Here is a 13,054-nt window from a genome sequence, read left to right on the forward strand (position 1 = left end):
ACCACAGAACACTAAATTTTGAAACAGATTACAACTAGTGATTTATCAAAAAGGAATTACACTTTCTCCTCAAAGTTCACATGGACGAAAGTGAATCTGAAAAAAACTTTCTTTTTTCACCCATCTCACATTTCTGAAAGATATGATATCAGAGAAACAGGACCAAAACAGGAGTGAGACGCTGACAGAAATGAGCTGATCTCTTTGATACCTGGAGGTTCTTTTTCCTGTGGAAGGTGATGGTCTTGGCCTTGACCTTCCTGTCCTTGATGTCCACCTTGTTGCCACAGAGGACGATGGGGATGTTTTCGCAAACTCGCACCAGGTCGCGGTGCCAGTTGGGCACGTTCTTGTACGTGACTCTCGATGTGACATCGAACATGATGATGGCGCATTGGCCTGGAAAGAAATACATAGGCCAATTCTTTAAGAATGTCATTGTGTATATACACTGTAACCCCAACATTTTGCATATCCATCTCACAATAAGGTTTCTATCCATCGTAATATACATCCCATAGGATTATTCATTCACCTTAAAGCCTCTGTGCAACTGCAGTCCTTATCTGATACACCTGTTTTATGTAAGTCATGAAACTCTTATTTTACTCTCTTTGCTCTATTTCATGGAAGGTAAAAACCTTTGAGACGTTGTCATGGCTAGCTTTTTAAAAATGTGTGTCACAACGTAACTCTAAGCATAGACAGATACAATTTGATGTCTGAGGTCGATGGTCACAATAGTTGCACACTGCACACCAAGAATAAAGTGTTAAAAAACAAAAACAAAAAAAACTCTGTCCCTTTTGCTCTTTTAACATTGCTACTTAAAGTACTAGACTAACAAGATCTGTGTTGCTGTACAGACAGACCAAAAGTTGAAAAATTCACAGACCATGAAATGGCTTACATTCCTTCCTGTCTCACTTATACTTGAAATTTCTCTTTCACAAAGCATGCATTCAGGCCTTTCTTTAGAAATATTGTGCAAAACACTCAGAACACTACCATCAACATACAGTTAATCTATTCTGGAAATTAATGTTTCATCAACTTGGTGTTTCTTATAGTCAGCTGTTATCATACAACACCAACCAAAACATAGTATTGCAAACTAGCTAACGGAGAGCCAACATATACTGTAGGAGTTGTTCACCAGGATTTAATTTTTACAAATTTTGCCAATCATTGTCGGGCCTAAAATTTAACAACACAAAAAATATTGATACCCAGAGAGGCATTAGTGCACTTATGATTTTCAATTGCAAAAAAGACACCTCGCAAAAATGTCCAAAAGAGCTTTTTCAGAATCACTAGAGTCCATGCTTACCCTGGATGTAATAGCCGTCCCTCAGACCTCCAAATTTCTCCTGACCTGCTGTGTCCCATACATTGAACCTGATTGGTCCCCTATTTGTGTAGAACACCAAGGGATGCACCTCAACACCGAGGGTTGCTGTACAGTAAAAAAAAATAACATCTTTTATTCATAATGAAATCAATCACAAGGGAAAAAACTCCAAAAATTGTGGGTTTTAAATTTCTCTTTTGATTTTATCATTGTCAAGTAGTGTTTTGTTTTCTGGGTTTTTTTTTTTGCTCATAGACCAATATTTTCACAATGACCAACTTGCAACGATTTGCTTCCTGACACAGATGTGCTGTAAATCGTCTCCACGGCTTGAAATCACTTACCTTTCTTCAACAAAGGGATGAATACTTTTCCTCTCATTCTGTTACTGCAATTTTTATTCATGATTTTGACCACTTGCAAAACTGTCTTACAAGTCCCAATTCAACAAATAACATATCCATACAATATATGGTGGATACAGCATATGTATGTAAGATGGGGTAAAACAGGGGGAACTAGCAACGAAAAGTGATTTTGAATTCATATTGACAATTTTCCTTTCGAAAAAAAAAAAAAACACGAGCAAGTCTGTTATGATTGCTGCCTAGTGAAAAAAAAAAAAAAATAAGCATGGATTATTGAAAGATGACATATTGAGCATTGAGTTTTGTAGAAGTTAAATATGCATAGGACCTCGAACTAATGTCACTAGCTCAAGTGAGTCAAAAATCTATGTGAGAACTTCTTCATGCAGAATTGTCAAAAGGACTGTGTCACTCACCAATGTATTTCTTTTCAAACTCTCCTGTGAGATGACGTTTGACAAATGTAGTCTTTCCCGTACCTCCATCACCAACAAGAACGAGCTGTTCAAATGGAATCACAAAAAGGTAACAAAATATGTCTTTTTCTTTGGCGTTTACTGACACTGAACAATGGCACATGATAAAGCCAGCGGAAAATACATGTACAAGTATATGCTGCATGATCTATCCAATAATAGACCTTTAGCATCAAGAAAATGTGTATACACAAGGAAACAATGGGAAGAGATAGTGGAGTTTATTACAGGAAATAAACATTTTGCGTAAAGGGGGGGGGGGGTAAGGGGAACTTGGGCAGAGCTTCTGACTAGAATACATTCTTGGGGGAGGTTGAATGTGATTGAACTTACCATTGTCCTTACAGAAATTGAAAGCAAAAGCCAGAGTCTCTACAAACACTACGGTGGAGCATAAACTACATTCTAAGACGGCCATCCAACCCAGTGGCAGTGGCCGATTAGAAAGAGTGTCTTGAACCACACACCGCAAATTCTCATTGATCGTAAGGTGGAAGGGTAACTAAACTTTGCTTATATCGAAATTGCATTGGATTCTTCGAAGGCAAATGAAGACCTGAATGTACGGCTTTGTAGTTTTCCTCATTGGAAATCTCTTAACTTAAAGCCCCGCCCCCCCCCCCCCCCACCACCCATCCCCCTTGCATTGTCTGAAGACATGTCTTGTGCACTCCGAGTTTGTGTGATTGCTCTAAGAATAAAATAAAACAATCTTCTGCACTCACCTTGAATACAGCCATTGGCTGAGCAGGTGCTGCCATTGTTTATCTGGTTTTTACAGTGTTGAGAAAATCAAATCTGGAAAACAAAAGAGAAAGGAAGGAAAACACTACATGAGCTGATTATGTAATATCACACGGTAAAAACCATACCAGGGCTACTTGTAAAACTAACTCTCATCCAGCATGAATTCACTGTCACAGACAATAAGTAAATGATGGAGAGCAATATAAGGCTAAGTGCATCCAAGCACTTGCATCAATATAGAAATACAAGCCAGTGACTGAAATGGCTTGCATCAGGCCAGAAGTTGTGACCGATCACTCATTTCGTCAAGTCAGACTTGATAACTGAACTCCTTCAAGTTCAACCACATCATATTTCCCTTGAGAGCAATGTCATGCTCTGAATTCAGTTTCATTGAATAAACTGGGAGATACTTGTGTGCAGCATGTATTGTGCATCCCAATAAGAGAAAAAAAAAACATCAAATCAGGGACACTTTTGTTTTGTTCAAACATGAAAAGATGAAGTCACCAAAGAACACTCGGCAGAATCATGAAAAATTGGTAGTTCTGTGAGCGCAGGTCTTTTCATCTTTTTTTCCCCCATTTCTTTTTGTTTGTTTCATATTCTTCTTTTGGACATGTCACCAGCAATGACCCAAATTTAACATTTTGCTTGTCAAGATATCAAGTTCCATACAATCTGCAGCATGCCTACGAGAGCTTTTCAATAATAAAACATCCATATCCATGAAATATTAGGTGCTTGTATTTCATTCAACTTGACTCAAATCTGGGGAACAGTTACTGGAGACAGCAGACAACAAAATGGCCTTTGCTATGGTATGTGTATGTGTGTGTGTGTGTGTGTGTGTGTGTGTGTCTGTGTGTGTGTGTGTGTGTCTGTGTGTGTTGTGTGTGCGCGGGCGTGTGTGAACATCAACACAGAATGAAAGTCAATTCCAACTTGTTGGAATGTTCTTGACAAAAATCCATTTTACCCTGCAAACTGCAATCTGTATAAATTGGACAAATACCAAATAGGCCTTCAGAGCTATGTTTTAAATTAAATATCAATTCCATATCTGGTAATGACATATCTGGTCTCAATGAATTGAGCAAATGCTATAACACATAATTCCGTGAAGTCAGACGCAGTCTCCACATAAACATATCCCTGACAATCAGAGATCTATACCGGTACACTAGTCTACAGACAAATCTTTCACTCCAGTTAAAACCATTCTGATGGATTGCTCTCCTGGCAAATTCCGGTCATTGCATTGCATCTGTACGTAGACTTCTTCACATGTTCTTGCACCACACTTCACTGATCACTGTCTTCAGAGTAATCCATGTAAATCAGAATTAGATTTAGCTTTTTCCGTTCTTACTTGTCTTTAGCTACAAGTAAATTTAATTTACCATGGCATTGTCATGTCAAAGGTAAAACTAACTAAAACAAAGGTGTGTGGCAACAGTTGACACACTGTACAACTACAACTGTGTTCAGAGTAGAATAAAATAAAGAGAATCCTCATGGCGACATGACATAAATCTAGTTTGACTTTTATTAGTTTTCTACAAAATTTTTGAAGTTATCATCGTGTCATCTCAATTAGAGTTGATGTTAAACCGAGCACGTTTTTCCAACTCGCCTGTGGTCAGTATTGCTGCCTGCAATTACACATTCACAGTTCATGCATGCAAATGCATGCTCATGCACATTCAGGGAGGGAGCACCACGAGCACATTGTGCGACTTGCATTGACCAGTAGGCCTACAGCACACACTGCTCAGTCGCGGCAACCATCATCAGTCAACAAAAGGTCAAAAGACATTGCAACAGGGAAGACAATATTACTCCAATGTAGCTTATTACTTTTACCACAATAAACAAAATAAAGAGAGGAGGTTCCATATAACAATCTCAACTCTTTCATCATACAATCTAAGATAATTACGATTACTCAGTGCTTGAATTGACTTACCTGAATAAATGCCCGAACTTAGGGAATTCTGTAGTGTGTCAATGCAATGTCGCGCGCAAATTCAGCTCTACACGTGAGACTTGCCCATTCACCGCTCGCCTAATATAGTCTCCTCTCAAGGCAATACTAACAATATAGGGATGTCGTTGCGCGGAAGAACAGGCTGTTTCAACACAATGAAAATTTCCATAGCTTGACGAACTGCACAGCACAAAAACGAGCAACAAAACAAGAGATGTCTTTCTTCAGCTTATCAATATCCAAAGATATTTCCTCTTCTTTCAATGTACTCACAAAAGCAAGCAGAAACAGATACAGAAAAAGATGGAAACAACCATGACTGGATTTTGTTATAAATGATTGTTCAAAACTATAAATAGTGAAAACGTAGACCCATTTCATCTTACGTCAAAGAATTATCTGTGCAGTATTGTTATGGTCTGGCCAGAATTTGATACAAATTGAAAAACCGCTCCAAGTTGTCGGCGGTGGAATAGCAGGCGAGCTATAGCAATGTCTATGTTGACAATGTTATATATATATATATATATATATATATATATATATATATATATATATATTTGCAGTGAGGATCACAGATCAGGAAATGTATAATTATATGGATATAATTCCTCTGTAACCTGAGTAATTGACATGGTCATTATGAACCATTTGAATTTCACATCTTTCTATAAAGAACGACAAAGAGCCAAATTCAATTCCTAGTTATCTTAACAGATCTTGACAAACCAAATTAAATCAAACAGAATAATACAGAAGAATTAACAAAAAAGACTAGGTAGGGAGAGCTGGGAGAAGTGGGACATTATTTCAAGTTCGCCTATTTTCTTCTTATATCTTTTTATGGAAGAGATGATTACATTTCCCTTCGGGCTTGCATGAATGTTAATATGGTAGGTTACATAAAGAGCTATAAGCTGGGGTGGCACTGTTCTCAATTTTCTGCAGTTAATGAAAAGGAAAAAACCTTATTTTGGGGGAGAAGTTGACCCACCAGTGGGTAAAGTGGGACAACGGCAAGGGAGAAATGGGACGGTGGGGGTAAAGTGTGACATCCTATAGAAATGTCAAAGTTGGAAGGCGTAATGAAACATTGGTAATGAAAACATGTCAAACATGCTTTAAAATTATCTTTATTTCAACAAAACAAGTTTGAACATCATGTTTGAAAATCAGAACTGCTTTACATGTAATGCTATTATGAGGGACAAATGGGACACGTGCCAACTGTCCCTCACATGACATATACATAAATATGCACGACTGCTCAGTAACCATGCAGGCATTTGTCAAAAACAAGTTATATTAGTTGCATAAAGGCTCACCACCAGCTTCGATTGTGCCCTTGAAATCGTGAATACAAAGACAACAGGTTAATCAACCTGATTTGTTCAAAAAATATTATATTTTGGGAAAATTTTCAATAGCATTTTATACATACTTAGAATTTGCCGAAATGCATGGCTTTCTTAGTGTGATGTATGGTTGCTAGGGACTTATTGTACATATAAGCCAATCGCTGATTGGTTGAACAGTTTTTGATTCAGAGAACGTGTCCCACTTGACCCGCATCCCAACTCACCCCGCTCTCCCCTACGAAGTTGCGGAATTTTTATTTTCGTCATTATTGATAGTCATCCCTTTTAGAATAAGGAACATTTGAATCGCTTTGGTGCGTTTTGTTACTTTTTGCAATAACCTAACAATAGGCCTAATCACTTTTTATGAGGAAAGAGTTTTAGTTGCTACAGAGCATGGGTCAAAAACATAATTTTACTGATATTGCTTTGTATAATACAAACAGGGTGCTGTGAGTTGATACTGACAGTTATTTTGCAGCTCTGTATTTGCAACAAGTGTAACTCTTCTGGTGAGCTTGTGTAGCGATTTTCCTTTTTAACTAGTCATTGGGATAAAATTCATGCTTGTTTTTGTTCTTACGCCATTAACTAGAGTCAATTTAGAACGAGCAAATTAAATCACATTCACAATCATAGGAGTTAGATCGAAAATGATAGGGTTATCTTTTTGCATGGACGACCGAGAGTAAGGCTACTAAAGAGAGTTAGTGCGCATGTCACTGAAAGGTGTTACAACGCATGCGCATATTGCGTCATACCATTCTAGCTTGTAGCGGTTTCTGTCCGTCCGAATCTTGTACAAGTTGAACGGAGACCGGACAAAAGATTTGGCAGCAGTCAATCGTCGTCTGTTCGTGCGCTCTTATCCCACACGAACAAGTTGATTGGGTTAGCGTTTCTCTTCAACGTCCCCTTTACGTCGAATGTTGAGCAAGTTTTCAGAATTCCACAGCACGCTTTCATCGATAGTTGGAACAGTTTACTGCGTACAGTGTTTATATAATCTACATGTATATGAAAACTACAGTGTAGTTGAGATGTGATGTCATCAACTAAGAACTCTACCACAAGTTGTGTGTGCATACACACACGTCCTCAAATATACAAGAAAAGGTATACATACATGTATACTGAGTAGATAATATATCTCTGGCGAAATTCAAAGTGTCTTTTGTTTGTTTGTATTTTTAAGTCAATGATTAAGCAATTCACTGCAATGAAACTTCTATTAGGCAGTGGCGGATCCAGAGGGGGACGCACCGGGAGGGCGCCCCTCTTTATTTGTTGTTAAAACAAAATAAATAAAAAGAAAAAATGAGATGAAACCCGGAAGTAGCACCAGAAATATTGTGTGCGCCCCCCCCCCCCTTTTACTGAATTCGTGGATCCGCCCCTGTTTTAGGGCAACATGCTCAAAAAAAAAAAAAATCAGTTTTCAACATTTTGTTTTTCTTTCCACTCATTGTGCCCCTCTCTACATGCGGAAATTCCACAACAAATCGTAATGCCTGATCCAAGAATGTGTTAAAGACACCAGAAATTCCACAACAAATCGTAATGCCTGATCCAAGAATGTGTTAAAGACACCAGAACACAAAGGAAATAAAAATAAAAAATTGAAAAGACGCCCCCCCCCCCCCCCCCCCCCCTTTACGGAATTCCCGATCGATCCATCCCTGGAGAAGTAATTTCACAAAAGCGGCTAAATCTTTTGACGATATTGAAAGAGCATCTAGGCCTAGTAGCTCCCTAAGAACTGAAGAAAGCACTTATGAAGAATATCATGTTAATATTTCAGTAGCAGGGCAAAAGGAAATGCCTGCTTTCAGAGAACAGCTTTCAGGAACATTTGTGAAGTTCCTTTGTTCCGTTACTATTAAGTTTAGGAAAACGTAATCAGATGAATGAAATTTTTTTTCGAATTTGTTGGATACTCGTGCAATGGTATTGTATTCCTCTTCTCTTTCTTCTTCTTCTTCTTCTTTTTCTTCTTCTTCGTATTCTCCTCCTTCTCCTCCGTAGGCCTATACTCTCCTCCACTGATTTCGAGTCTTCTCTATATTTTCTTGTCTCCATCTCCTATGTTGTTTCCGGAGTCCCTTTATTCATTAATTTAGCTGTCGCGGTATACGCTACGGTGGTTTCGTACTTCTTTTCTTTTCGTGTCTCCAGATTTCGTTACAATCATTCACCCAATTAAAGGCCTATATTTATATCAAAGCTTTGAAGAACTCAAAGTTTTGATATTGTATTATAGTGTGCTGTTGAAATTAATTCATACACTCATTCAAACAATTTATGATGACATTATCATTTCAGAGCTAAAAATAAGAAATAAATTAAACGTCTATCAGAAACGAATACGATATAAGAATAATTCTATGATGTTAGCTAAACGATCTCACACATATTTTTCTTGTTCTAGAAACAGGATGAAATCTCACCATGAAATCATTTTCGATGGCAATTACTATAATTAGTGAACGAAAAAATGAGGTCACAGTAAGCCATCGCTGTGTACAACATGCAAAACATGCAGTATTAAGATGGTAAGAAAAAAAAAGCTTTTCTCAGAAAAGATGATGTTAATTTGAACAATCGGTCATATTCCTCGTATAGGCCCTACATGATATTGTCATATTGAGAGACAAAATGAAAAATCTGAAACAGGAAGAGGCGTGATGATTTATCATAGCCGTATAAGGAATACATAAGGTATCACCACTTTGGGTACCAGCCACTATATTTTTTTCCCCCCGGAAGTGGCAAAAAAAAAAAAAATAGAATGCAACCTTGAGCGCGGTAAGGCCTTATGCTTTTTGCTTGTCAGGTGAAGACCCCCCCCCCCCCCCCCCTTTGAAAACGTGGTGACGGTCATGCATAGTTTTAGTGGAATAGATAACGATGTAGGAGCCTACTTGTAACATAATTTATATAACATAGTAATTTGCGTGTTTGTGGGTGACTGTGTGTATGTGATCAAGTGTTCGGCTTGGGTGGGTTTTTAACAGGAAAATAATTGTTGTTTGTTGTGAATCATAGCTGATGAGTAATACTGTCAATATCTAGTTTTCAAACATATCCCCAAAAATGTCATAATTATGAGCCAATTCGGTAACATCGTCATATAATTAGGCCTAAGGCTATATCGTTCAACCTGGGGTCTCGTGAAGGGACGGATAGCAAATATTGCAACACGTTGCGAAATATGAAATACATACGAATCCACAATGGATTCAAAGTAAAATGTGAATTCGCGATATATCTGCTTTTGCGATGATTTCGCGATGAACTGAAAAATGATCAACTGCGAATGTATATTCACATTCACAATAGCTTAAATTGACTGGTACAAAATGTATAATGAATGTAGTCTGATAACATCATCACTGCAATAGATTTTCGTGAACTGTCGCCCTCTAGAGGACGATGATTTATACTAAGTGCCACCAATTTTGGAAGTCGCCCAGTGCCTCTGTCGGTTGAAACTTTGAACCTTAACTTTATTTTAGTGCACGAGCCCCGATTGGAGTTTCATGCAACTTAATGCATATTATATCATTAGTACAACATGTAGGCCTACTAGCATTCAACTGCGTTATATCAAACTTTTCAGTGACAGAACCAGAGGGGAGGCACGGGGCGCGAGCCCCTCTTGTTTTTGTTTTTGTTTTTGTTTTTGTTGTTGTTGTTGTTGTTTTGTTGGTTTTTTTTAAATAGAAATGAAAAGAAAAAATGGGGAGGCGTAATTTTTTTTCCAAAGGCGCCTCCTCTTTACGGAATTCCTGGATCCACCCCTACTTCTGTTCTCATGGTTAATCATTTGAGAGTAATTTATGTTATGCAAAATTAATACTTCGTACTATATACGCATAATCTTATGTTTATCATATTGAAATAAAAATACCGTTTTTGGTGCTATTACAGTGTACCCGGAATATAGAAATGCGCCATTTTGTTGGATCATTTTTGTTAAAAAATGTATTCGGTACTTCTGTTGTTGTTGTTGTTGTTGTTGTTGCGTTTGTTGTTGAACATTTTGTTTAGCGCTGTAACCTTGTTTACAAGATTTTGTTCCACTAATGTACAAAAGATATAAACATTTATGAAACCAATTCATTTTTTCTATCTCAGGTCTCATCATGTAAATGAGAAGTTATATTCTGTTTATTATTAAAGATAGAATTATGAGTGTCAATTTCTTTTATTTGATACATGAATGCTATTATAATAAAAGTGTGTCCACTTCCTCAAACCTCTGTAACAAACCTTTTTGCAATTATGATCAGTGATATATTAAGTAGCTATATCAGAAATTACCCAAAACTTCTAGCACAGATCAATCAGTGATTATCAAAAAAGTGTTATTGCTATCAAAATTATTATTATTATCATTATTATCATTATTATTATTATTATTGTTATTCTGTTTACTCAAGTTTAATTCTGTTGTTTTGTTACTGTTGTTATATTGTAATATGTACATGTATATAATGCTGTATTTTATTTCAATGTCATACTTCCTTTTTTCCGGATCGATGCGCTTAGAAACATCAGTATTAAGCGCTATGCAAATGTTATTCATTATCATTATCATTATAATTATTATTATTTTTATTATTATTATTATTATTGTTATTATTATTATTATTATTATTATTATTATTATTATTACTATTATTATCATCATCATTATTATTATTATCATCATCATCATCATCATAATCATCACCATCATTTAATTACGTCAAACCCATCATAACATTGATGAATTGCCATTGAGATAGTTATCGCCGATTGCCAAGATTTGGCCGCTAGCCCAATGTGTATAAGACTGAGTGTACATCTTACGAACGCGAAATGGGGCTACACAACGCCGTACCGCAGGGAATATGACAGTATATACCCCGGTGTAAGATCATTCAATACGTGTGAGTGCGTATGTGCAGCATGATCGTGATGATTCAAGCTTTAATTATTCTTGATTAAGCAATGACGCACACGGAAAAAGAAAACAATTAAGAGCTGACTTTCGGAAAGTTTTCTGTTGCCAAACTAGTTTTCCATGATCCAACCATCCAAAGATGCATCCTATAGAGTTTGTATAATGACCACAGACTCTAGGAGATGCTTTCACGCAACGAAATCTACTCACCTTTTGAGAGTGTTACCAAATGAACTATGTTGTAATAACAATCATTGTGAATTCGTTTTGTTTCTTTTCTTCTTCTTTTCTTTTTGTTTTGCGGCACTGTATAATATGTGGAAAGCAAAGGACCACAGACAATAAATCAGAATATTATGATAGCAATACCGGAAATGATATTCGTTATAATAATGAACCAGAGTTCCGTCATTCTTTCGCCTTTCGAAGATTTGTGTCACTGTATCACGCTGTTTGCATAAAGAAACAAACTAATCATGTTGTGTAAGGCCAGCAGACAGGCAGTAGAACCCAAGTGACAAATATTCCACATTTGGTTTCATAAAGCTTTATAATGGACTCCAATTCAGTGCAATCATATCTCTTTCATAAAATAACATTCAAAATGTTTATGGAGATGTGTAAGTCAAAGGAGGAACTCATGCAAAAGCCCGGGGCTTGGAAATGGAGATCTCCTTTACAATTTATACAGTTCAAAATTAAAGTTTTGTCTAAATATGTATATTTAGACAAAAGTTTAATTTTGAACCGTATGAATTGCAAAGGAGACGCCTATGTATACATAGAAATATTATGCATTAAAAGAACTTAGCATGTTCATAAAATGTCGTATGCCAAGTTTAAACAGGAACGTTTGTGAAAGCAAGATATTAATCAGAGGGGTGACTGTGGTTCAGGTGTGAGTTTCTTCAATTTGTCTCCCTCTACTTTAATCTATACTGTTTTGTGACATTTAAAAGTCAAAGTGACGTGATAAAACACTGATGACGTCCATGCTTATGGAAGACACATTTTGCTCATAATAAACACTTGCTTCATTTTGCCAAAGTAGTGCAAACTACTACATGTTATAACCCTTTTTGTGCTAAAGACTTCGGGCAGTATGTACAATGCTATGGGGTTTTCTGTGCTAATCAGCACTCAAAGTACATAATAGGGTTAAGTGCCATCTGATAATTATTATGTTGCAGGATGGCTCTTTGTGTAGGGTTTAAAGGCACTCACAACTTTCAGCCAGTGGATGACAATCGCATTAGCAGATTAGCAGACTATACGTGGTGGTCTTCTGTCGCGTTGGGTTTTACATTGTCAAATGACAGCAGTGAACAGGTTAGCCATGGAATACACAAAAAAAAAACAGCAACAGCAAAATTATGTATAGGCCTACTTATACGACTGGAGACGAAATACAATGATAATTGCCCTGAAAGGATCAGCTTTCGCTAGTGGCATTATAGGATTATCGTAGGATTCTTTTACAGAAGTGGTTGTCTGCTTTCAACTAATCGTAGAAGGATGGTGGCAAGGTTAGCTCATTTTTTTTTTGGCTGCCTAATTTTATGTAAACCAGTATTAGTGTGGTGTGTGTGTGTGTGTGTGTGTGTGTGTGTGTGTGTGTGTGTCTTATTCTACATGACATTTTGCATACATCCCTTCTTTAAGTAAGTTTGCTGCACTTTTTATTTTTGGTATTGCTATCAACTGAAAACATGAAATATATGGGTTGCAATAATAATAGACTAGTAATTTCTCTTTTTTTTCTGTACGAAAATAGTTTTTAAAAAGCGTAGATTGTAGCTGTGACCAAAGTATGTAC

General features: G+C 36.9%; 1 protein-coding gene across 1 annotated transcript; it reads right to left on the minus strand.

Annotated features, from left to right (window-relative positions):
• Positions 1-211: 211 nt before the first annotated feature.
• On the minus strand, positions 212-4,959 carry LOC139742655 (GTP-binding nuclear protein Ran; the record flags this gene model as incomplete). The annotated part of the gene is made up of 5 exons (XM_071653183.1): positions 4,912-4,959; positions 2,921-2,993; positions 2,136-2,220; positions 1,331-1,456; positions 212-399 (listed from the first exon to the last, which is right to left on the minus strand). Coding segments are annotated over exons 2-5 (435 nt in total), but the record flags the coding sequence as incomplete, so codon positions are not given.
• Positions 4,960-13,054: the final 8,095 nt, after the last annotated feature.

Source organism: Diadema antillarum, unplaced genomic scaffold, assembly GCF_040938485.1.
Source record: "Diadema antillarum isolate AM-2024a unplaced genomic scaffold, OU_Dant_1.0 seq00001012_RagTag, whole genome shotgun sequence".
Lineage (NCBI taxonomy): Eukaryota > Metazoa > Echinodermata > Echinoidea > Diadematoida > Diadematidae > Diadema > Diadema antillarum.